At 50.4% G+C, this 24,958-nt stretch overlaps 1 protein-coding gene across 3 annotated transcripts; it reads left to right on the forward strand.

Moving 5' to 3' along the window:
• The first annotated feature begins 1,442 nt into the window (after positions 1 to 1,442).
• Positions 1,443 to 24,778, forward strand: yeats2 (YEATS domain containing 2). 3 transcript variants are annotated; one of them, XM_062481025.1, is made up of 30 exons: positions 1,443 to 1,705; positions 2,382 to 2,487; positions 2,880 to 2,977; positions 3,116 to 3,208; positions 3,441 to 3,674; positions 3,780 to 3,898; positions 4,808 to 4,969; positions 6,357 to 6,468; positions 6,585 to 6,629; positions 6,808 to 7,003; positions 7,462 to 7,707; positions 8,225 to 8,389; positions 10,147 to 10,238; positions 11,431 to 11,625; positions 11,775 to 12,012; positions 12,131 to 12,292; positions 12,877 to 12,989; positions 14,125 to 14,274; positions 15,556 to 15,735; positions 15,830 to 16,202; positions 16,387 to 16,521; positions 17,379 to 17,522; positions 17,691 to 17,850; positions 18,023 to 18,096; positions 18,628 to 18,707; positions 19,201 to 19,405; positions 20,339 to 20,574; positions 21,308 to 21,382; positions 22,033 to 22,106; positions 22,290 to 24,778. In XM_062481025.1, the coding sequence occupies exons 2-30, from the start codon at positions 2,388 to 2,390 to the stop codon at positions 22,408 to 22,410; spliced, it is 4,377 nt and encodes a 1,458-aa protein (XP_062337009.1). In that variant the 5' UTR covers positions 1,443 to 1,705; positions 2,382 to 2,387; the 3' UTR covers positions 22,411 to 24,778. The 3 variants fall into 3 exon arrangements, with proteins under 3 accessions (XP_062337009.1, XP_062337010.1, XP_062337011.1); XM_062481026.1 differs by having other exon boundaries at positions 3,444 to 3,674; XM_062481027.1 differs by lacking the exon at positions 17,379 to 17,522.
• The last annotated feature ends 180 nt before the right edge of the window (positions 24,779 to 24,958 follow it).

The following is a 24,958-nucleotide window of genomic DNA, read 5'->3' on the forward strand; positions in this document are numbered from 1 at the left end:
TGAAGGAAACAAAACAATCAGTTTCCCTGTCTTCCATCCCGTCTTCCATCCCTGAAGAAATATAGAACATTCCATTGGAATTCTGGAATCTTGATGTGTGCACTTTTCCTAGGTTGTAAGTGAGGTGCTGATGTGGAGGAGGAATGTAGTAGAGACAGTGTACTTGGCGGAACTGTCAGTTATCAGTTCTGCTGCAGAAAATAAGATGTACATGCATTTACATAAGGGGGGGTTATACACCAAATGATAGGCCTATAACAAACAAATGTGCATACATCGGAGCAAAGCAAAACCAGATGTGTTCACATAAAGGAAGAGACAGAGACAGCGGGTCACAGGGTGTGAGGGCCGTGGCATGTTAATGTCGGGTTTCGAAGGGGGGGGGGGGGGGGATTGTCTCACGCTCATGTTGTGAAGCAAAGGGATAGTTTATAGGCTGTGTAATTACAGACTGGTGAGAGACAAGGCTCACAGCTGCATGCCCCCCACAGGCTTCAACTAACCAACATCAACTGTAAACAACAAATTAGGGATCGAGACTGTTATCTTCCCTATGAGCCATTTTGAAGTTATGTGTAGCTTAATTAATACAAGTCATATATAATATATGGCGCCTTTCATGTTGCAGTTATTGCTTGGTTTTGTCACCACAGGTATCTTACATAGATAGAATGGCGCCGCGCCAACCCTTTATTTTTAATGTTGTTGAATAGAAAGTGCCACACCAAAAAAAGGTTATCGGGTTTATTTTCTTGGCACTTGTATGTCTCATAGATAAAGATCTGTACTGTAGGTGTCGGTGTATGTAGGCCGATTAGATATTCCATTTGGCACTAGCTGTTGTATTTCTATACCTCCCTTTTCAACTTTTTATATTTAAGATTCGTAGCCTATCGTATTCATTTATATTACATTTACACTTAGTCATTTAGCAGACGCTCTTGTCAAGAGCGACTTACAGTAAGTACAGGGACATTCTCCCTGTGGCAATTTACATGGCGAATAAAGCCAGATTCTGATTCTCACCCACAGAAATTCTATGGAAAACTACAAATACGTGTTATGGTAGGTATGTTGCCGTCTCTTTTGGTAAACATTCTCAGTCAGTTCCAATACTACTTATCAAAGTGCCTCTGTCTTTCAACTGATTTCAACTGGGAGTCAGGTGGCTGAGCGGTTAGGGAGTTGGGCTAGTAATCAGAAGGTTGCCAGTTCGATTCCCGGCTGTGCAAAATGACGTTGTGTCCTTGGGCAAGGCACTTCACCCTACTTCCCTCGGGGGGTATGTCCCTGTACTTACTGTAAGTCGCTCTGGATAACAGCGTCTGCTAAATGACTAAATGTAAAATGTAAACTGTAACCATGCATTGCAACATTGCAGTACTTTTCAGTGCAAGATTGAGCTGTTTTAGCACCCTCCATTGGTAGTCTTCAGAATTACAAGGCCCATCTCCTCAAAGCCCACGCGAGGCTCTAATCAAAACATTAACATCTAAGCTAGCTAACTATTCTAGCTAGCTGAGTTAGCTGGCTAGCTTCGAATTAAAATACAATTGATACAGTAACGTATCTTTACTGGGCTTTAAATGGCAGTAGAATAATTAAACTGTCTTGTTTGTGTTTCCAGAAACAGTAAATTTGATAGCTGGTGAGCTAACATTAGCAGGACATCTGTTTCGCCTCCCGGGTCCTGCACAATCGTGAGGTAGGGTTGATTATCGAACAGTTTTGCGATGATCGTGCCAATGTACTTTATGAATTTGAGAAACACTAATCAGTTTTTCATTACGATATTAAATATAAAAGAGAGCTGCAAATATGGTTCATTTTAGGAACGTGCACATTGAAATAATCAATTGCAAGAAACAACGCTAGTAGGCCTGTTTCTGGACAACGGGGTAGAGTAGTGATAGGGATCCGTCAATGTATTACCACCGTGTTAGCTAGCTAGTTTCTATTAGCAATGAGCTAGTTAGCGTCCTACTTTTAATGCGAGGTTTCTGCATAGACCATTAGGCATGGTAGATACACAGTCGAATATAACTAATGCTAACGCAACAGTGATTTAAGTGCATATGTTTCTAGCTATAAAAAAAAGTATACCCGTGAAGTTAAAACGAAGGTAACGTTATTGAAAATGTGCAGTAGTTACCTAGCTAGCTAGTCATGTAGTATGTATGAAGTTAGTTAGTGGTGCTGGCTGGCACAGAAAAGAGATGTTAATAGTATTAGTAATACTTTTTATACGCTCATGGAACTTTGAAGCCATAATATATATTTATTTGTGTTATTACAGCTGCACATGGTTGTATGAACAAATTAAACGAGTGACTTCAGGTTAATTCAACTAATTCAACTTAAACTATCTTGACTTTTCCCAGGCAGTCATGTCAGGCATCAAGAGGAAAATTGAAGATAATGATCCTGATTATGAGGACATCTCATTGGTCCAGGAGAGCAAGCGAAACAAAGTGGTGGAACACAATGGTAAAATACAGCTGCTAGCAGAATTATAATTAGTCCTGCATGTAAGACTTCTGGAGTACAGAGTATGTATTGTAGCTAGTATTATACTGTAGTGTTCTGCATGTGGATAGTTTGCTACTGTGGTGCTTGAGACTGGTTTTGTCACTACTAACAGTGTCATGTCTATGATCATTGACAAGTTGTTAGGTAAATTATTCAGTATTATTATACATTTTCTTTCTAAATTTCATTTCTATTATGTACATGTAGATAAGGCTTAGATAGCCAGGAAACAAGAGAAGGACCAAAGAATGTCAATGTAGGCTACTTGCACCTGTACATTATACAAATGGCCAAAACAACATGAAACTTGAACTTGAGTTACACTTAAGTCTATCTGAACTATTTTCCAGCTCGTGAAGCAACAGTACAGAAGATTGAGGCTATCATCAAAGAACAATTCTCCTTGGAAATGAAGAATAAAGAGCATGAGATTGAAGTGATCGGACAGGTATTTGATCACGTTTGGATTGTCACTTCTTCACTTGAAGGAGACACGGCAACATCACTACTCTTTGAAATGACTTTTTAAAATGAATCTTCTTAAGAGACACCGTTGGTCTTGAATTATCTGTATCTTTTCGGACAGCGTCTGAATGAAGCCAGGAGGATGATGGACAAGCTTAGAGCCTGCATAGTGGCCAACTACTATGCCAACGCTGGCCTGCCAAAGCTCTCTGAGGTGAGGCTCTCCTGAGCAGACTATGTGTATCGGTAGAGAAAGACTTCAAAGTCTAATGTGTTGAAGTTCATCAGAAATGGGGGGGGAAAGCCTGACGTATCTGTACGTTTGGACAATGAGGGAAAACACTTCCTGAGATGGATGCTGCTTTCCCCGAGTAGCGTTTCCTCTTCTCCCCAGGACCTCGAACCAAACCTTCTCCGCTTCCCTTCACTTCCTGTCCCTTCTCTAGCAGGCCTCCAAGAGTGACCCTGCCGTGCTGAACCACCCAGCCATCAGGCGCTTCCTGGACTCCCCCTCGCGCTCCTCCTCGCCCCTCAACCACGGCTCGGACGCCACCTCCCAGGGGCCCTCGGAGTCCGAGTCGCTGTCCCAGCAGGGAGAGGGCCCCGAGAGGGACGGCGATGGGTCCTGGAGGGGCGACGGGGACCGTCCGGAGGCCAGGCCTGGGCGCAACATCGGGAAAGTGAGTGCGGAAGGAGGGAAGAACTGGCTGGATGTTCCCTCTTCCATTTACCGTGTGATGGTAACCAGCACTGGGATCCCCCAGTGAATGTTTGTGTGTTTTCAGGACACGTTTGGCGTGCCTGCATCAGGATCAGGGGAGCACAGGGTTACTTACCTCACGACAGGAGACGAGGCCTCCAGACTGTATGTGAAGAAGACCATTGTAGTTGGGAATGTCTCCAAGTAAGTTTCTGTCCTGCATTTTTATCTTGGCAACATCCTGGCCACCAACCACTCACACATTACATTTACATTTAGTCATTTAGTAGACGCTCTTATCCAGAGCGACTTACAGTAAATACAGGGACATTCCCCCCGAAGCAAGTAGGGTGAAGTGCCTTGCCCAAGGACACAAGGTCATTTGGCACGGCTGGGAATTGAACTGGTAACCTTCATATTACTAGCCCAACTCCCTCACCACTCAGCCATCTGACTCCCCTTCGATGGACATTAACCTGTCCATCGATACAACGAGAAACCAGGCCAAGTGTAAAGGGCGCAACATGTTATATTTGTTCCCATTGTACAAGGGGATTATAACTGCTCTCTTGACTGCTGCTTGACTTATTTAACTCTGACTTCAACCCCTGAAATGTGTTTGTTTGTGTCTGAAACCAGTTATGATAGAAATGTCCATCACAACAGAGGACAAAGAGGGAGAACAAAATGGAACATCCAGTCTCTTTTCACACTCTGTACTCCAGTGTCAAACCAGTAGCGTATCGCTCTTGTTTTGCTCTCTCAGAACACAAAAGTGTTGGGTAAGATGTGGGGCGTGTACAAGCCTGTCTTGATCCAGCGAGTGTGCAACGTAACTGACAGCTACTGAACTCGGCCTGCCTATCTGTTCCACCAACACGCCTCTTTCCCTCCCTCCGCCTCTCTCTCTCTCTCTCTCTCTCTCTCTCTCCCTCCCCCCTGTGGCCTGCATCTTTGAATTTCAATCCTAAATATTGATCTCATCTTTATCTTATGTCTTTTTTTCCACACCCATTCCCCCTCTCTACCTCTCTCCCCTCCCATCTCCCCATCACATGACTCTGTCAACATCCTCCTCTCCTCTTCTCCTGCTGCTCTGTCCCTCCCCCCCAGGTACATCCCTCCTGACAAGCGAGAAGAGAATGACCAGTCCACCCATAAGTGGATGGTGTACGTCCGAGGGTCCAGGAGAGAGCCCAGCATCGACCACTTTGTCAAGAAAGTCTGGTTCTTTCTGCACCCCAGCTACAAGCCCAACGACCTGGTAGAAGTCTGGTGTGTGTTTGACTCGTCTATGCTAATGGGTCGAAGGGGCAGGGCTTGTTGTTGAGTTGAAGGCTGAGTGTTGATTCTATCTACAGGCCTCAGGCAAGGGTAGAAGGTTCCAGAGAACAACATGTTTTTGATCAGGCATGTAGCATGGCTCCTGTGCTGCACGAGGGTTGGCCTGAAGAGACCGAATAGTTGACGGGTCACGAGCAAGAGCACTGCTGCCTCACACAAACACATGCCTCACATGTTCCACAAACAAAACACTCGAGCCAAAAGAAGGGCTCATTGGTCGACTTGATTAGCCTGTTGCTGAATCGCCATCTGGTTGAATTGGGGGAGAAAAAAAAAGTGTGAATGAAACCAGCAGTGCGGGGTGGAGATGTTACCCTCCGTAAGACTGAAGTAGCATCATGTGAAACAGACAGTGGTCAGAGTCCTCACTGCTACAGTGCCCTCTGGAGTACTCATTACTACACAAGGCCTCAAGTCTGAGACAGGCGGGAGATGAAGCAGCCCTTAGACGCAACTCTATAAATTGGTGTTATGCTTTTCTCTGAACTGGGCCATGAAAATGTCATCTATTGAGGCATGCGAGGGGGTTCTGCAGTGAATAGGCCTCATCTCACTGCTGTAAACTATATACAGTGTTTAAATATTTCGAGAGAGAACACAAGATTGTAGCTTTATGCTGGTTATTTGTCCTTTATATCATGTCTGGTACGTTCACATTTGGGCTTTTATGGTGCTGAGGTTCTTCCACCAGCTCCTCACCTTCCATCTTTCTCCAGTTCCAGGCTCCAGGCCTTTCATCCATAGCTCAGGTGCCAAGATTGACCAGAGGCATGTGACGTTAGTCCCAGGTGTCAACAACCTGTGACTCATGTTGCTAGCTATCTGGCACACCCTGCCATTCTATACAGTCAGGCTAATTCGAACTTGTATACCTTAAAGAGCTTCTCTCAGCTCAGGGCACTGACGTGTTAAGACCAGCACACCCCCACACACATTCAGAAGGGGCTAAATGTCAAAAGCGCAGTCCAATGGGGCTGTGCCATTAAGAACTTGCATAACATAAGTGTTTCTTAGGAATAACGTCATCTTTGCATTTCAAATGCTGAGAATGAATCGACCCCCGGTTACGGGTCTCAGCGAGAGAGAGAGAGAGAGAGAGAGAGAGAGAGAGAGAGAGATTTCAAGTTTGGTTCTGAGGGAGGAGAGGAATATGTTTTTTGTTTCACTCATTTTTATGTCTGCTCAGTTAATCCAGATAAGCACATAATTATTGTGTTGGTTTAGTCTGTGGGTGTGGGTATCTGTGCCTGCAGGTGTGTGTTTGTCTGGATCTGCATGTGTGCGTGACTAACTTCTGTGTGTGTGTGTGTGTTCTCAGTGAGTCTCAGTTCCACCTGACTCGTCGCGGCTGGGGGGAGTTTCCCGTCCGGATCCAGATTCACTTTAAAGATCCCCGCAACAAACGCATCGACATCATCCACCACCTGAAGGTCTGCCAGGACCCAGCTGGATTTATAGTGTGAACCTTTCACACCATCAGACACTAATCAGAGGGGTGTTCGGTTTTATCTTCTCTTTATTGTCCCATTTTTGTCTCTGTCTACAGTTGGACAGAACCTACACAGGCCTGCAGACCCTTGGGGCAGAAACGGTAAAGAAAAACACACACACACACAGTCGCACACACACACAGTCGCACACACACACAGTCGCACACACACACAGTCGCACACACACACAGTCGCACACACACACACACACACACACACACACACACACAGTCGCACACTCTCACACACACCAGACCTTAAGTAGTGTGTCCGTTCCAGGTGGTGGATGTGGAGCTCCACAGGAACTCTCTTGGGGAGGACTATCTCCCTGTTCCCTCGTCCTCCTCCAGGGCTCACCGGGCCCCCAGCCCCTCTTCCCCCTGCTCCCTGGCCCAGACGCCAGGCCCTGTGTCTGGACGCGCCGTCTCCCCAGAGCCCCTCTCACAGGACCCCCACCCGGCTTCCACAGAGAAAGGTGGGGCCTCAAGAAATGCCTGTTAAAGCTCTCTATTACAAACGCATGTGTCTGCAGTGAGAAAATGAAAACAGCAGTCTCTCTCTCTTTCTCTCTCATCACATTATGGAATGGAACCGCAGAAGCATCATTGTTTACTTGTAATTCATTTTCAACCCCATCAATCATTTTATTAATACCCTCTTGCCTCAAATGGCACATTAGTTCATTTTATTCATCCCTTGCCTCTTTTTGTGATCCTCTCATCCGCGAGCTTCCACAAAATTATTTATGAAGCAGGGCGTTAAAGCTGTCTCTCTCTCTTCACGTCTCTCTCCATGTCTCTTTTATGCCTCTCTCTCAAACTCTCTCTCACACACACTCTCTCTCTCGGCCAGGACAAGTACAGCTAATTATCTCTCCACGAGCCCTGGAGTGAGTGTTAATGATCATCATCCTTCTTACCACTTTCTTCCCAGGTCTGGCCATCAAAGCAGAGGCACCAAGACCTGCAGGAGGGCACGCAGCGCCCCCCGCCCCCGGCGAACGCACCCCAACCAGGCCCAGAGGAACAGAAATGATCACCTTGGGTTCCCATGGCAACTCGGCCTTCCAGCCAATCACAGCGAGCTGTAAGATCGTTCCCCAGGGACAGGCTCCCAGCCCGGCCGAGTCCCCTGGGAAATCATTCCAACCAATCACCATGAGCTGCAAGATTGTATCAGGTAACTATCTCCAACTGGAGCGTACAGTTGTTGGACTGGAGGGAGAGGGAGAGAGGGCCGGACTGTTTAGGAGTGTTGTTTTGTTATTTTGTCACTTTGCTCTGTGCTCATCCAGATTCCGACTCTCTCTCGTCAGTGGGGAGTTCGGCACTCAAATGAGATGAAATGAAATGGAAACAATCTCACAGTCAATCTGTTTGAAAACGTCAAATCTTAGATGGGTGCCAAGCCACAGACTCCAGGGAGACTACGAGGGAGTTCTTTTAGACATGCCTCAGAAAATAGACTACTGAAGCTTTTCTGTCAATAATTCTGATTTAGATTCTCATTTAACTCCTGCTTGCCCTCTGTAGCAATTGATTTTTTTGGGGGGGGGTTGTCAAAAAAACAAAATCCTTAAAGGGATAACATTTGTTTTCCATAACAATAGAATTATAGTGTTTTCCCCCTTCCTCAATGCTAGCCGTAAGCAGTAACAAATAAACAGCGGAATCGTCTGTGTGTGTGCGTCCTCTAGGTTCTCCCATCTCCACCCCCAGCCACTCTCCCCTGCCCCGCCTCCCCACCTCCTCCACCCCTCTCCACGCCAAGCAGGGCTCCTCCATGCTCAACAACCCCTACATCATCGTCGACAAGCCCGGTCAGGTCATTGGCATGGCAACCACTCCTGCCTCCTCCACAGGTACGTGTTCTGCCTCATCGTGATGTCTCCCACACTACCAAGACTGCTGGAGATGTCTCTCCTTTCACCAGACTAACCCTTCACAAGACTTTACCTTGAGAGATCATCTTTTGTAGCTTGAAGGAACTATGACTAAGGCACAAACCCACTAGTTTCCCGTAGACATCAGGTCCTGAACCAGATCACAGATGGAGGGGAGAGAGTGTTCCCAGCGGAGCTGGGGGCCTCCCACACAGGATAGCACGTTGCTGGGTTGAAGCTCCCCTGGGCTGGATATGTGCATGATCAACGGATCTCCTGCCACCCACACACAACCTTGAGACTTAGGCTGGATGATCACTCATCACCCCACTCCTCTCCTCTCCTTGTAGTCCTTCTCCTTCCCCCTCTCTCACCCTCAATCCCTCTCTCCCTACATCTTTCTCTCTCCCTCCATCTCTCTCCCTCTATATCTCTCCATACCTCTCCCTCTATCTCTCTCCATCCCTCTCTCCCTCCCTCTCTCCCTCTCTCCCTCTATCTCTCTCTCTCCCGCCCCAACTTTGAATTTCACAACATTTTCCGTCTGTGTTCTTTACTTGGGTTTGCTCTTGAACCTTTCTCTGTCTGACTTGCCCTCTCTTGCTCTTTGTGTCTGCATCACTTTCCTCTGCCTCCATTTCTCTCCCTCTCGCTCACAAATCATGATGTGTGCCAAGGCAGGTTTGAGAGAGGTTTCCATGGCGACTGGGCTGCTGTGTTCCATTAGAGTGAGAGATTAGAAGAGGGTTGGGCGGTTGGAGAAGTATACACTGGCCCGCTCAGCCGTGTATGTTTGTGTGTGCACTTCCTGTTTGCGTGGCGCTGGAACACCCAACACTCAGTTCACAGTGTTTCACTGGGGATTCCAAATCCACCTCCAACCATGTGCTCCATGTACCAGTCACAAGAGCAACCATGAAATTAAAACGCCTTGATTCTTATCAATAGAACTTCTCTTTAATTTCCTTGGGGATTAATTAAGCAAGTTAATTGAAGAGAAGTGACTGAGCTCACGGCTCCCCCTAGTGGAGCAGCTCTCTGTTTGTCTGGCTTTGGTTCCCGTCAGGAGCACTCTGCTCTGAGGCCCACTCAGCCTCCACTCAGCCTCCACTCAGCCTCCACTCAGCCTCCACTCAGCCTCCACTCAGCCTCCACTCAGCCTCCACTCAGCCTCCACTCAGCCTCCACTTAGCCTCCACTCAGCCTCCAATCAGCCTCCAGTCAGCCTCCACTCAGCCTCCAGTCAGCCTCCACTCAGCCTCCAGTCAGCCTCCAGTCAGCCTCCCGTCAGCCTCCTGCATGCGCCAGGCCCCACCTGCTCAGGCTGGATCAATATATCTCATTCATTTAGCAGATTCTTTTATCCAGAGCGCTGTGCAAACAGGACCCAGTGTAAGAACAGCACACAGGGAGGGACCAGAAGTGCGTGCTTCTAACAGCATGTCAGTCCTTCATGAGCGTGTGTGTGTGTGCTGCATGGGAGCCCCAGGTTCACATCTGGTTCATGCACAAGTTACTGATAGCAGCACCCAGTCAAGGTCGTTCTCACTAAGTAAAGGAGAAAAACTTCTTTCATACCAGCACAGTGCTTGAAAGGATTTGACCTCAGCCCAGCCACAGAGGTCTGCTGTCTACGGAAGGGCAGCTTTTATCCCAAGTTTGAAGTGTAGGAAGTGATTTATTCCTGGGGTTGTCAAAGGAAAGAATGACTGTGTGTGTGTGTGTTTTTCCTACAGGAAGCCCCTCAGCCAAGCTGCCAGGATCCCATGGCACTCGCTCGCCTGCTCCTAAACTACACACTAGCAACTTCCTGCCCTCAGGGGTCAAGGTGAGGGCGGTGTGTGTGTGGGTGTGTTTGGACTCTGGAACAACATCTAAAGTTTAGCTTAGAACTAGAATTCACTCCTAGGAGGGACACGGGAGGGTGAGGAGAACTCGCCCAGACCAGATGTACAGTACTGTGCAAAAGTCTGAGAAAAAAATAAAAAATAAAATATATATATATATATATGTTTCACAACATAGCAATTTCTATACTTCTGCACAAATACAGAAGACAAAAAAAATCATATTTGAGACGGTATTCATGTAAAAAATATTGGGTGCCTAAGACCTTTGCACAATAGTGTAGCTAACCCAGATGTAGTTTAGGACTGGAGATGTGCAAGCCCTCACAGATGTCTATCTGTTGCTATCTCTCTTTGTCTCCTCAAGAGACTGCGATGATCTTGCCTTGCGATGCAGTGTCCTGTGTGTGTGTGTGTGTGGACTTCCTCTCACCGTCGGGGGTGTTATTAATAGTCTGCCATGGCGCTGTCTTCAGCTCATGTGAGGCAGCGCCTCGCCAAGCTATTTTAAATGGGACAGCACTTGCAGATGGGGAGGGATGTGTGTGTCTGTGGAGGGGGGAGAGGAAGAGAGGGGGAGGGGAGGAGGAGGGGAGGGGAGGAGGAGGGGGGACTGGCAATGCAAAGACAATCGCAAGGTTCTGTATAAACTTTCAAACAGACAGGCACACGCATACACAAACAAGCCTTTTTTCATCTCTCTCTTTCTCTCTCTGACACTCACACACGCCCAGCCTTTCCCTAAACTCTAAAAGCCTGCAAAAAAATCCACTCACTCCCACTTCTCCCCTCCACAAAGAATAAAGCCCACTTCAGTGGAGAACAGTTCCTCCACTTTTTACTGCCGAGCTGTTATGTGTTCTCCTGTCCCCTATCACACTGCCCAGGGCCCAGCCAGCCTGGTCTGCTCCACCTCCCTGTCCCCTTATGGGGAACACAAACCCCTGCTGCATGGAGAGGAAACCAAACGATGATGATATTAGACACTGAGGAGAAGTGATGAGGCGGCAGCCTGTCTGTCTGACTGACTGACTGCAGTGGACAGGATGGAGGTTAGGGGAAACAGCTAGCACCAGCTAGCAGGCTAGACTCGGCCTGTTTGCTTGGTCATGATGCTGAGTATTGGGATCATGACTGTGTGTGTTCTCTCCTCCACCTCTGGTCCGCCTGCAGGTCATTATCAAGCAGGAGCCGGGGGAGGTTCCCACGCAGCAGCAGCAAATGGTTTCCACGGTAACGGCCCAGCAGCAGCAGCCAGCCGCCACGGCAACGCAGCAGTTTGTCGCATTGAAAGGAGGTCACGTGATCTCCATGTCGCCCCAGAAACAAGCGGGAGGGGCGTCAGGAGCAGGGGCCATGTCCAGCAAGGTCTGGGGCGATTTCACAAACACACACACACACACACACACACACACACACAGTCCCCTATGGTACACATATATCAGAGAGATCCACAAGCCACTTGGCCAATATGAAACAGGAGTGTAAAGGTGGGTCTTCCCTGATCTGGTCTCCAGGTGCTGGGTGTTCCTGTGGGCTCGGCCCTCCAGTCTGCTGTCAAACAAGTGGCCATCAGCAGCGGACAGATCCTGGTCGCCAAGGGCAGCCCCTCCGTCTCCAAGGTGATGGCCGGCAAGCAGGTGGTCGCCCAAGGCGTGGCCAAGGCCATCGTCAGCGGAGCGGCCAGCAGCCTCGTGGGTCAGCAGGTGGTTGCCAAGGCAACGGGATCCGCGGGAGGAAGTGGAAAGAGTGGAGGTCAGATATGCATAGAACCCCCCCCCCCCCCCCCACAAGTCTCCCATGATCTCAAAACACACTTGTCACGCCCAGAAACACCTGGGCCAGACTAACCTGTGGCCCTTCCTGTCCTCAGTGATGGCTACCCTCCAGCTGCCTGCCAACAACCTGGCCAACCTGGCCAACCTGCCCCCGGGCACAAAGCTGTACCTGACCACCAACAGCAAGAACCCCTCAGGGAAGGGCAAGCTGCTGCTCATCCCCCAGGGAGCCATCCTCCGGGCCTCCAGCTCAGCAGGTAACACACACACACACACTAAACACGCACACACAATAAACACACACAGACACACCAAACACGCACACACTAAACATGCACACACCACACACACACACACTAAACACACACTAAACACACACAGACACACCAAACACGCACACACTAAACATGCACACACCACACACACTAAACACACACAGACACACCAAACACGCACACACTAAACATGCACACACCACACACACACACTAAACACACACTAAACACACACAGACACACCAAACACGCACACACTAAACATGCACACACCACACACACACACACTAAACACACACTAAACACACACAGACACACTAAACACACACAGACACACACACGCTAAACACACACACACCAAACACTCACGTCCAGGATTTTCTTTACATTTTCCTTCAAAAAAGTCCCCTCTCTATGTCCCCCTTAAGTCTTCTTTAAATCCCCTTTGGTGAATAACAGTTTCGGTTTTGAAACACAGAGTTTAAGCTTCTTTGTTTATGGCCTAGAGGATTATATTTCTGTTGACACCTCTAAACGCTGCGTCTGCGCGTGTGTGTGTCCTGCAGGTCAGCAGTCCCAAGGCAGCTCCTCCGCAGGGTCCGGGGGCTGCCAGACCTCCTCCAGCAGTCTGCCCTCCAACCTCTCCTACACTTCCTACATTCTCAAACAGACCCCACAGGTACACACACACACACACACACACACACATATACACACATACATACACACACACACACACACACACACACACACACATACATACACACAACTCCAGCAGTCTGCCCTCCAACCTCTCCTACACTTCCTACATTCTCAAACAGACCCCACAGGTACACACACACACACACACATACATACACACACACAACTCCAGCAGTCTGCCCTCCAACCTCTCCTACACTTCCTACATTCTCAAACAGACCCCACAGGTACACACACACACACACACACATACATACATACACACAACTCCAGCAGTCTGCCCTCCAACCTCTCCTACACTTCCTACATTCTCAAACAGACCCCACAGGTACACACACACACACACACACACACACAAACACGTCTTTCTATGTTTCTCCCAGACGCCCCTGTGGAGAGTAGAGGAAACCCTGTCTTCAAAGCCTGTCAGAGGCTTTAAACACTTCCACATGATCACTCTAATACTCCTGACAGGAGATCTCATTCTCAAACCTGTCTTTAGACACATTCCTCTATAAATATGACGGGACATAGATCCACAGGCTAGCTGCATCCCAACACACACACGCACCCACACACACACCCACACATACATATTGAAATGTTAAAAGGTGAGGTATTCATCCTTATCAAACCCTATGCGTCTTTTGTATTCTGGTGGAGTAGTTGAGTGCTGTGCAGCTGTAATGAGATTCTCTCATTACTGGACCATTGATCCTGTAGTCAGCATTAGAACAATGCTGCGTGGGCATTTCCCCTGCCACTTCTAATGAAGTCAGGAGTAACCCAGGCCTGCACCATGTCCATCTGAGCCCACATGAAGACCTCATGTTGGAGCGCTGTGCACTCTCCCCGCCCACGGACTTGTCTTTGGGCATATTTGTCTCCCTCTCTCATCCCATGTGTGGTGATGAGAGAGACACTCAAGGGCACAGTCACAATCAGTCAACTCTTTCCACTGGTCGGTAACAAATTAACGCAGTCTGTTCCTGTGTGTGTTTGTGTGTGTGTCAGACTGGGGTATTGACCTGGCTGTTCCTGTGTGTGTGTGTGTGTTTGTGTGTGTCAGACAGGGGTATTGACCTGGCTGTGCTCTCTCTGGTCCTCCCCAGGGCACCTTTCTGGTTGGCCAGCCGGCCTCGCAGAGCTCAGGAAAGCAGAGCACATCCAGCTCTGCGGGTCACACTGTGTCGTCCCCGGCAACCGGCACCCAGCAGGCTATCCGGGTCACGGCAGGACAGAAGGCGGCCATCTTGGCTCAGGTGAGTGCTTTGCCCAAGACATGAAGGTTATGTTACCTCAACAGTAGCCTGCCTACCTTGCTGTACATCTGCTATTTGACTATTTAGGTAAATAATAAATTGTCTCCAGCAATGTAGTTTCGCAAAGCAGTGGTTTTCTTCGGTTTTCTTTATTTTTTGGGATTACCAAAATGGTCTTTAGTCACAGCCCTGGTGTTCACATCAGTGTGTGTGTTTGTGTCTGCAAGAGTTCTTTATGGGTGTGTGTTGTTCCAGATTATGAGATCAGAGTTAATGACTGTGCCTTTGGCAGGGGTCTGGGGCTGTAATTTGGACTAATTTACTCAACACTTCCAAAAGGCTCTCTCTTTCTCTCTCTCTTCCTGTGCCAGTTAGTTCTCTCAGTGCTGTGCCCACTGCTCACTGCTCGCCTCTTCAGCAAAGCATCCCAAACTCCTCACTTCCATTAACTAGGGGAAATTGACGGTTTGGTTTGAAGGCAGCCCTGTGTATGAGGCGCGTTTTAAGCAGGGTGAAGATGGTGCTGGAGGCAGTCAGTAGGGGTGTTGGAGGTGTGTGTGAGAACACAGAGAGAGAGACAGAGCAGGTACAGTCTTGAGAGCGTCCGAGGGGAGGGCTTGCCAAGGGACCAGCTGGTGGAGCTGCCCTGTGTGCCGGGCCGGACTCAGCAGGATGCTTTGTTCTGCCTCGGCTTACGTAACTCTCACACTCCCTCCCTCCCCATCCAGACGTCGTTTGGTCTGTCTCCCCCTTCTCTCTCCCCTCCTAAATCTTCTTTTCGCCGCCCATCTCTTTCTTTCCCCCTCCTTCCTCTCACCCTGTACTCTGTCTCTCTCTCTCTCCCTCCTCTCTCTCTTCATGTGAGCTGTGGTTGTTGCTGTTGCTGTGTTCACATACCGGGTTAGAACAGTGCTAGTGGAAGCTCTCTGGTGGATCCACTAAAAGGATTTTAAATGTTCAATGTTGTTGTTGTTCTAAGTACAGGGTGTTGAAGGACAGCTGTGTCTCATGTAGGTCAGTCTGGCTCTTCTGGCCACACAGACTGAGGCTGATGGATCTGGTGTGAATGGGTCAGCAGAGCCTCTGTTGAACCTGTCACTCCACTGGGTAAATCATGAGCATCCACAGCACCTGCTAGAGCTGCTCGTCAGGCAGCTAAGTTGAAGTGAAGTGTTATGTTCAGAAAGCCCCGGTTGCAATGTGACACATTAGCTCAGAGGTGAAGGAAGTCTTCGACGCTGCGTCAGTATGCTCAACATGTTGATGTGTGTTGATTGACAGGTCGTGGGCGGGTCCCAGGCATCCCAGGTGAAGCTGTCGGATGGCTCGGTGAAGACGGTTTCCTCGGCAACGGCGGCTCACCTTTCCAAGCCGGGCACGACCACGCTGAGGATGACGGGCGGCGTGATCACAGCCACCAGCTCCATCCCCTCTGCCGCCGTGGCAACCGCGACGCAACAGGTGGGAGTCACTCTCTGCGTACGGCTATTGGTTGAGGTCGTCCCTGTGCGCTCTTGCGTGATTGGCTGACGAACGTGTGGTCTCTCTGCTCCAGGCTGCTGACGGGGTCAAGCCCGTATCCCAGCAACACCCTGTTCTCGTGGCAGCCAATCAGGCGGCAGTGATCAACGCCGCCAAGAACGCCGCTGCCGCCAGCTCCATGGCGAAGAGCGTCGCGGCAACCGTCTCCCTGGTGAAGGGCTCCAGCGGTGCCTGTGCGGTAACCATGACGAAGAGCGCCTCAGCAGCATCCGGCGCTGTCGTCACGGTCGCCAAGAGCGTCGCCAACATGCCCGTCATCAGCCTGACCAAAGGGGCGGGGTCGGTGGTGGGTGTGTCCAAGAGCTCCAGCACGTCCTTGGTCACCGCGGCGTCGCTGGTCAGTGGGATGGCGGCAGCAGGAGGGAAGACTGGCACCACTCTCTCAGGTAGGAAGTGATGTCACAGACAGCCGTGCTGTCTGTTTCCTGTTTGGTTGGTTTGGACCCAAAATGAGTGATTCTTTTTCTATAGATTTGACTCGTCCTCATTCAGATGTGTTCTCCAGCAGTCTATTCTGCAGTCTTGTTCTGACGTGTCTCACCAGTGTGTGTTGTGGCCCTGTGCGTCTAGGGATGTTGAAGATCCACCCTGGAGGGCCCAGCTCCCAGCCCACGGTGCTCACCATCCCAGCCAACCAGCTCAAGCAGCTGGGCGTGGGCTCCGGCCCCGGGGGCGCCCACACCATCCTCATGCCTGTCAGCAAAGGTAGCACACCCAGCCGTGGTGGACCACATCCACACCATGCACTCTGCCCACGTAGACACCCCCACACAGTCATCTGATCTATCAGGGAACTAGGTTATCTGGATACGGCGGAGAGATGAGATCCTGGCAGAGGATGGATGGATGAGCTTTGGGGGGGGAGATTAAAATGGTTATTGGAGAGATGGACAGGGGATAGGGAGAGACGGAGGGAGAGAGGGGGGTAGGGAGAGAGAGAGAGAGAGAGAGAGAGAGAGACAGACAGAGGGTTGGGGAGTAGGGAGAATGATGGAGAGGATGAGAGACAGGAAGAGGCTGGAGGAGGCCATGTGAGGGAGCTGTGGGATGGGAGATGTTCCCCAGACGGTGCAGTGATGGAGTCCAGGATGATGAGCGGTGAGGCCCAGAGGACTGCAGACAAGCTGGAACAGAGCCATATGAAGCTGCTCTCTTTCTCTCTCTCTCTCACACACACACACACACACACACACACACTCATGTTTCAGATGCGCTCCCACATCAGCCTCCCCACTCAAACACAGACAGATACGCCGCACCTGGGTTTAGAACCAAGCTGTCTAACACGGACTATAAGCGCTGGATGTTGGCGGCACACCTGGGTACTGAGCAGCTGTCTGGCTAAGCAGCTGAGCCCTGCTGTCTTCAGGAACAACAAATCATCCTGCTTCTGAGGACCTTTATTTTGAAAAGCCATTCAGTTTGTCTTTTAGGGACAGGGGAGGGAAAAGATGGCATGGAAATAAAGGGGTTTAAAAGCCGTGAATATTTGTCTTCTTAACTCATAAACGTCCTCCATCCATGATGTTGTTTTGTGTGTGTGTGTGTTCTGGTGTGTGCAGTTGTCCAGTCCAGCTCTGTGTCTAAAGGCCCAGGCTCCGGTCCCCTCCCCCCCTCCACCATACCAGGAGCAGCAGGTGTCTCCCCAGGCAGTGCTGCTCCTGCCCAGGCCTCCCCCCTCTCCCTCTCCCTGCCTCTGGCCCAAGGTGAGAGGAGACACCCTGGCCTCCTCCTCTCCTCTGTCACCCATCTTCCCCATCTCATCCCTCCATCCCTGACCTCCCACCTGTTTGTCCTCCTAACACCCTCACTTTGCTCCATGACTCTTTATCTGTTTGACCCCCCCCCCCCCCCCCCCCTCTCCGTGTCCACAGTGAAGACTGAGCCGGGCGGCAGCACTCCGGTCAGCGCTGTCCCGTCCCCCACCGTCCCGGCCCCCGGACCCCCCTCCTCCTCCACCCCTGCTCCTGCCCCCGCCACCACCGCCATCGTCAAGATGGAGCAGGGGGCCGAGACCACCACGCACGAGATCAAGTGAGAGGACCACGCTTACAACTGGGTTCCGTTAACCCACGCTTTCATCCAAAGCAACACACGGGGGGATTTGAACCTCTTGACTTGCAGTCACATGCTCCACTCAATACACATCCCTGGTAATCCAGTGATACTTATAGTGTTGTGCGTGTGTGTGTGTGTGTCTCCTCAGCACGGAGCACATAGAGAACATGATGCAGCTGCTCACCGCCGTCATGAAGAAACTACCTCTCATCTTAGAGAAGAGTGAGTCTGTACCTCTCTCTCTCTCTCTCTCTCTCTCTCTCTGTCTCTTTCTGTCTCTCTCTGTCTCCCTGTCTTTCTCCCTTCCCTGTCTCTCTCCCGTCTCTCCCTTCCCTGTCTCTCTCTCGTCTCTCTCTGTCTCTCCCTTCCCTGTCTCTCTCCCGTCTCTCTCTGTCTCTCCCTTCCCTGTCTCTCTCCCGTCTCTCTCTGTCTCTCCCTTCCCTGTCTCTCTCATCCTGTCCTCCAGTGTGGATTGGCGCTCGTCAGCCTTCCCCACAGACACAGTAAATACATATCTAAACCCAAAAGTTGAGTACAATCAGGAGGGATTAGCCCCCAGTATCTTGAAAAGGAGTCATAGTCGTCTAAATGCTGTGATTAGTCATCCAGAAGGGGAAGGATTTTAACAAGAAGCCCCCCTGACTGAATGGTAGTGATGTGGGTTGTCGTGCTGGTCTGGTGGGTGGTGTAACGTGTGTGTAATGTGTGTGTGTGTGTTCTGGGTGTGTGTGACGTGTGTTCTGGTGTGTCCAGCTGAAGCCTCCCCTGCGTTCTGCGCCTCCTCTGTCGAGCAGTACTACTCCTGGAACATCGGGAAGAGGCGTGCCTCCGAGGTACAGGAGAGTGATGTCATGCTGTTTAGCTGTAAATGTTATGTAGGGAGTCAGGTGGCTGAGCGGTGAGGGAGTCGGGCTAGTAATCTGAAGGTTGCTAGTTCGATTCCCGGCTGTGCAAAATGACGTTGTGTCCTTGGGCAAGGCACTTCACCCTACTTGCTTCGGGGGGAATGTCACTGTACTTACTGTAAGAGCGTCCTGGAAATCCTTGTAAATTCGTGAATGTAAGGGAGAAAGAACCAAGGCCTTGGGACGTTTTTGAAAATAGACTTAAATAGACATGGGCCTTTGAAAGTGCTTTATATATATTCTACAAGAAATAGAAACTATGCCATGCTGGGTCCTTGAATTTGAGGGAACTGTACCTTGAAAAGTACTTGAATTTGATGTTTTACAAAGTGTTGTAACATGTGTTGATTTTAGATTAGAAACACGAAGAAGACTGTAGATTAGAAACCTGATCATGCTGCTGTGTGTGTGTGTGTCCTAGCTTCAGAGGGCAGTGGCGGTGAAGCGTGTTGTCCAGGACGTGCTGGACCGCGCTCCTCGCCTGCAGGCCCTCACCCCCCCCAAGACCAGAGAGGTGGTGCAGTGGTGCCGGCAACGGGGATACACCCCCCCCGACCCTGAGCCCCAGCGCAAGAACGACGAGGAGTCCATAGAGGACATCCTCACCCAGATAGATAACGAGCCTGGTGCGTGTGTGTGTGTGTGTGTGTGGTCCATTGTCCTTGTTTTCTCCCTTTCTCACAGCCCCCCGACCCTCCACCTCAATAGACGACAGCGATTCACAACATTCCTTCACTCCCTCCTGTTTTGTGTCCGGTGTGAAGTCCACGGCATCTAGCCTGCCAGTGAAACAGCCTGTCCACTGCACTGTGAGAGTGCCAGTGTGCTGCCTGCTGTGTGCTTGGGCCTGTATTGTGCTGCCTGCTGTGTGCTTGGGCCTGTATTGTGCTGCCTGCTGTGTGCTTGGGCCTGTATTGTGCTGCCTGCTGTGTGCTTGGGCCTGTATTGTGCTGTGTGCTTGGGCCTGTATTGTGCTGCCTGCTGTGTGCTTGGGCCTGTATTGTGCTGCCTGCTGTGTGCTTGGGCCTGTATTGTGCTGTGTGCTTGGGCCTGTATTGTGCTGCCTGCTGTGTGCTTGGGCCTGTATTGTGCTGCCTGCTGTGTGCTTGGGCCTGTATTGTGCTGCCTGCTGTGTGCTTGAGCCTAATGAAGCCTTGCCCTGGTTAATGAGAGGACAGAGAGGAGGCTAGTGGGTCTCACACGGGCCTGACCAGCAACAACACCGCTCTGTTCTGCCCCCCACCCCCCTCTCTCTGTACATCCCTCTGCCTTCATCTCTCCCCTGCGTGTGTGAGGATAGTTATTCAGGGTCACGCCGACTTTTACGAGGCGCGGTCGATGCGATGGAAGCCAAGCACACAGAAGATCTAATGGTCCTCTGGTTAGCACAGCTACAGCCTGGTAGATTGCTGGTGATGAATGTCCGATGTAGCTGGTCTGGAGGTAGTCCGAGGATTTGAACTCGGTACCATCGAAGTGCCTCCTCTGTCACGGGCAGTGAAACGGCCCACAGTCATTTAAGCCTGTGTGTGTGTGTGTGTGTGTCTGTGTGTGCGCAGAGTGCCCGTCCACGCTGGGCAGCTGTGAGGAGGTGGTGCAGAAGCTGGAGCAGATGCAGATCCTGCTGAAGACGGAGCCGGAGGACGGCCACGACCAGCTGGTGGACATCACCAGCGTCACCCCGCCCACCCGCAGGCCCAAGGTCAAGGAGGAGGAGCAGGAAGCCGACCCGGAGCCCAAGTACTTCCTGCCCCCCTGCCCCTCCGCCCAGTTCGTCAGTGAGACGGCACAGCAGGTCAGGACCACCTGGGAAGCGCCACTGCCGTGCCTCATTACTTTTCTATTAATTCCTGATGACTGATGTCATTTGTTTAATTTGACGATCCGTCCTCTACTTTGGTGAGCAAATAGCTTTCTGTATAATTCCCCCCTCTCCTACACATTGATGGTGATTTGATCCAGGTTATTAGATTTTCGACGGAAACGCCTCGATCTTTTCCCCCGGCGTCTGCCGGACATTTTCTTTGTAGCTAACAGGCTGGAGTTGTTTGGCCTTGGAATGGCTGGGATGCAGGAGACCGTCTCTTGAGATACAAGAGGAGGGAAACTCATTCACCACTCCAGCGCCTCCTTCTCCTGACACAGCTCTCCTTTCTTATCTCCCATCTTCTCCTCATCCCTCCCTCCGTCCCTCCCTCCCTCCCTCCCTGTCTCCGTCCCTCCCTGTCTCCGTCCCTCCCTGTCTCCGTCCCTCCCTCCCTGTCTCCGTCCCTCCCTCCCTGTCTCCCTCCCTCCCTGTCTCCCTCCCTCCCTGTCTCCGTCCCTCCCTCCCTGTCTCCGTCCCTCCCTCCCTGTCTCCGTCCCTCCCTGTCTCCGTCCCTCCCTGTCTCCGTCCCTCCCTCCCTGTCTCCGTCCCTCCCTGCCTGTCTCCGTCCCTCCCTGTCTCCGTCCCTCCCTGCCTGTCTCCGTCCCTCCCTGTCTCCGTCCCTCCCTGCCTGTCTCCGTCCTTCCCCTGTCCCTCCTCTCAGATCGGAGTGGCCTTTCAGCCGGTGGAGGTGGAGAAGAGTGTGTTTGCTCCAGTGATTGAGGCCATGATTCTGAAGGTGAGGAACTCACTTGAGAACCCGGGAGGATGAGATGACTGTTAGTGTGGAGAGAGCCTGCTCCTTACGTAGAGGCCTTCTCCACTGGGATGGAGGGATGGAACGAGGGAGAGGGGGCTGGAACGAGGGAGAGGGGGCTGGAACGAGGGAGAGGGGGCTGGAACGAGGGAGAGGGGGCTGGAACGAGAGGGGGCTGGAACGAGAGGGGGCTGGAACGAGAGGGGGCTGGAACGAGAGGGGGCTGGAACGAGAGGGGGCTGGAGGGAGAGGGGGCTGGAGGGAGAGGGGGCTGGAGGGAGAGGGGGCTGGAGGGAGAGGGGGCTGGAGGGAGAGGGTGAGGGGGCTGGAGGGAGAGGGTGAGGGCGCTGGAGGGAGAGGGGGCTGGAGAGAGAGGGTGAGGGCGCTGGAGGGTGAGGGCGCTGGAGGGAGAGGGTGAGGGGGCTGGAGGGAGAGGGTGAGGGGGCTGGAGGGAGAGGGTGAGGGGGCTGGAGGGAGAGGGGGCTGGAGGGAGAGGGGGCTGGAGGGAGAGGGGACTGGAGGGAGAGGGGGCTGGAGGGAGAGGGGGCTGGAGGGAGAGGGGGCTGGAGGGAGAGGGGGCTGCCTCCACCTGCTTGCTTGTGTTTTGACTCTGTGTTTGTGCTGTTCGGTAGGCGACGGAGCAGTTTGCTAGTGACATCCTGAGAGAATCTCTAGCTGGGGCCTTTGTCAGATCTGGACAGAACAGGTGAGACACACAAATCCACATCCAATTCTGGTAGAAAAAAAAGAAAAAATCCTGAAAAACTGATATATTTTCCTCTCTTCCAAATACATTTCAACTCTCTGTCTCTGTGTGTCTATCTCTCATCTGTCTCTTTCCCTGTCTTCCTCCTCCTCCCTCTATCCCCCATACCTCCCCCCTTCCCAGGGTGCCTAGGGAGATCACAGCCATGAATGTCCACCAGGCGCTGAGCAGCATCCCATCATGTGACTTCTTGACCAACACTCACATGGGCTACCTGACCCTGGACGGTGGTCACGGCAACTGAGCCCCCCTCCCCCGTCTGTCTGAGACTCCATCTTATGATTGGGACACCACCATGAAGGAGGAACCGAGGGGAGCGACGGAACTCTTAACTGGGGTTGATTGGCTACCCCATCATCATCGTTCTAACTGGGCCTTCTCCTATAACGGGAGTTCATCTGACAGTCTTGCGCTGTTTTCGCTGACTGTTTCTCTGACTGTTTTCACTGACTGTTTTTCCTCACAGAAGTGCCCTGCATAGTCCTGTAACGCCATTGAAGGTCGAAGAGAGGGACCTGTGTCGTTTAATCAGAGATGCCCTCTCTCTCTCACCTGGTTAACAAGGTCGATGTGGGGAAGGGTTTCCTGACTGCTGCAAGGGAGGTGGAGGTGCTTTCCAGACATCTGCCATGCCAGACTGTTCACTCCCCCACCACGAGACGAGTCTTAATCCTGTTGATTTAGTCTTCAGTACAGGACACTATCCCTCTTCTGCAGTCAATGCAGATACATTGAAATAGATTAGCTTTTTGAACTGGAAATGGGTTTCACTGTGTTTGTTTTTTTTTTTTTTTTTTAACACATGATTTGCTCCTGGATCTGAATTGGCTACTTCTAGATGGAGTTGAACTAGGCAGTAGAAATGATGATTTTAATGGCGTGCGTGCGCACTTTAGCATGAATTAGTGATGTCCTCAAGATCAAACAGAGGGTGACCTTCGCCTCCAAATCAATGCAGTGCTGCACGAGTGACGTGAAAACAGCCCTGATCTGCAGTCCTGTGTGTTGAGAGTGGCAGCACTGACAGACATGTCCACCATATGAACATGTTTGTCAGTGCTGCTCTCACCCAACAACAAAATACAGGAAGAATTGATGCCCATTGTAGTGAGTCTGGGATAATAATCCCATAATAATAATAATATTCCCATTGGACCTGCTTCGACTCCCTTGTCAAATGCAAGTGCATTTTGTGATCCATATATTGGCAGTATGTATGCTGTGATAACCGAAATGTATGACCAAGTTGAGTACTGTATGAACGTCTCATAATTCTGTTTTTGTTTAATTGTACATCAATCCCCTAACCAGCAAAGTCATAATAGTGGTGTATGAATGGATGAGTTTGTGATAGTAAGTGTACAGTATTACGGATGAAAATGTTGTATATTGATGCAGTTGTGTGATACTGGAAGTCAACCTGTTGGGTGTTATGTATGAATTGTGTGAGTGCGTGCCCCTCTGGCCTGATTGGTCGTATTGCCTGTTTGACCAAATTTAATGTATTGTAGAATTTATCTGACTGTTGTATTTCCTTTTTTTTTTTTTGTGCTCACCAAAAATACGATCAATATTCTTGTAATAGAACAGAACCTGTTTACAAACCTGTGTTTCATTTCTACACAAGGTTTTTCTACCACAGATGTTACCAGGGCAGAGACGCACCAAATTGGCCAAAAGATGAAAATGAAGAAGGGAGAGGTGTGGAGATCACAGGACAGAGACAGTAGATTACGGTACGGACAGGATTAGATTGCAGGACAGAGATGGCAGATTAAGAGGCATAGATGCTATATTACGGGACAAAGACTAGCCCACAGGGCAGAGGCGGGGATGGAGACTGCTTGCATGACCAGCCAGTGAGAGCCCTCTGCTCGAGGGGTCACCATCCGCTGTCGAGTAGCTGACATGGTCCCTCCTAACCTGGCTGTGAGGCACCAGCTCCATCCCTGCTGCCTGCCTGGAACCAGGCCTGCCCAGCTACCCTGTCCTGGTCCTAGACTCCTGGAGTCCTAGACTCCAGCAGGGGAATTCATGCATTTACCAGCTGTCTTGATGAACATGGAGTACGCTTCACAGTGTTCCTGGAGGATATGAATCATTCGGATTAAATGGCTCTTTTCATACAAGACGGCTTCTCACTGTCTTTCATGCTTGAACACACAGAGGAAGAGGGCTCCTGCTATGCTAGATGATCTGTGCGTCTTACCTGACAGGAGAGAAAGGCCGTTGACATAATCAGCATCACAGTCAAGAACAGGCTGCTGCTTTACACAGTTGGATCCAGCACTGGTACACTAGACTGACATGCAAAAGGTCTTCATCTATCTCCTATGTTCACTCTTCACATAAGTGCACCGAGGTGCTTCTAGAGACACAACACAGCAAATGTAGGCACCGCATTCATGAGAGACCCATGATGAGGATGATTAGTATGGACGAATGACTCGGGGAAATCCATTTTTATAAGAACCTAATATTCTTTTATTGTAATAGCATTTAAATCATATACTTCATCTTTGTTTTCTTTAAACAACATTTTTTTACAAAATGAAACTAGAACAAATTTACTCTTGCAAAATTGTAAACTAGTTGAATATAAAGGAAATAAATAATTAGCAGAGATCAAAGAAATCACTATACTTTTAGGGCAAAGTGCTGTGAGCTTACACTTAACATCAAGCAACCCCGCCCTCTTACACAGACAGGCCAGAGTGGACACACACAGGAAAGGACAAAATCATTCCAAAGTAACAGGTGTACACATACTGTACATACAGAAACATACATAC

The sequence above is a fragment of the Osmerus eperlanus genome, chromosome 16 (assembly GCF_963692335.1).
Source record: "Osmerus eperlanus chromosome 16, fOsmEpe2.1, whole genome shotgun sequence".
Taxonomy (NCBI): domain Eukaryota; kingdom Metazoa; phylum Chordata; class Actinopteri; order Osmeriformes; family Osmeridae; genus Osmerus; species Osmerus eperlanus.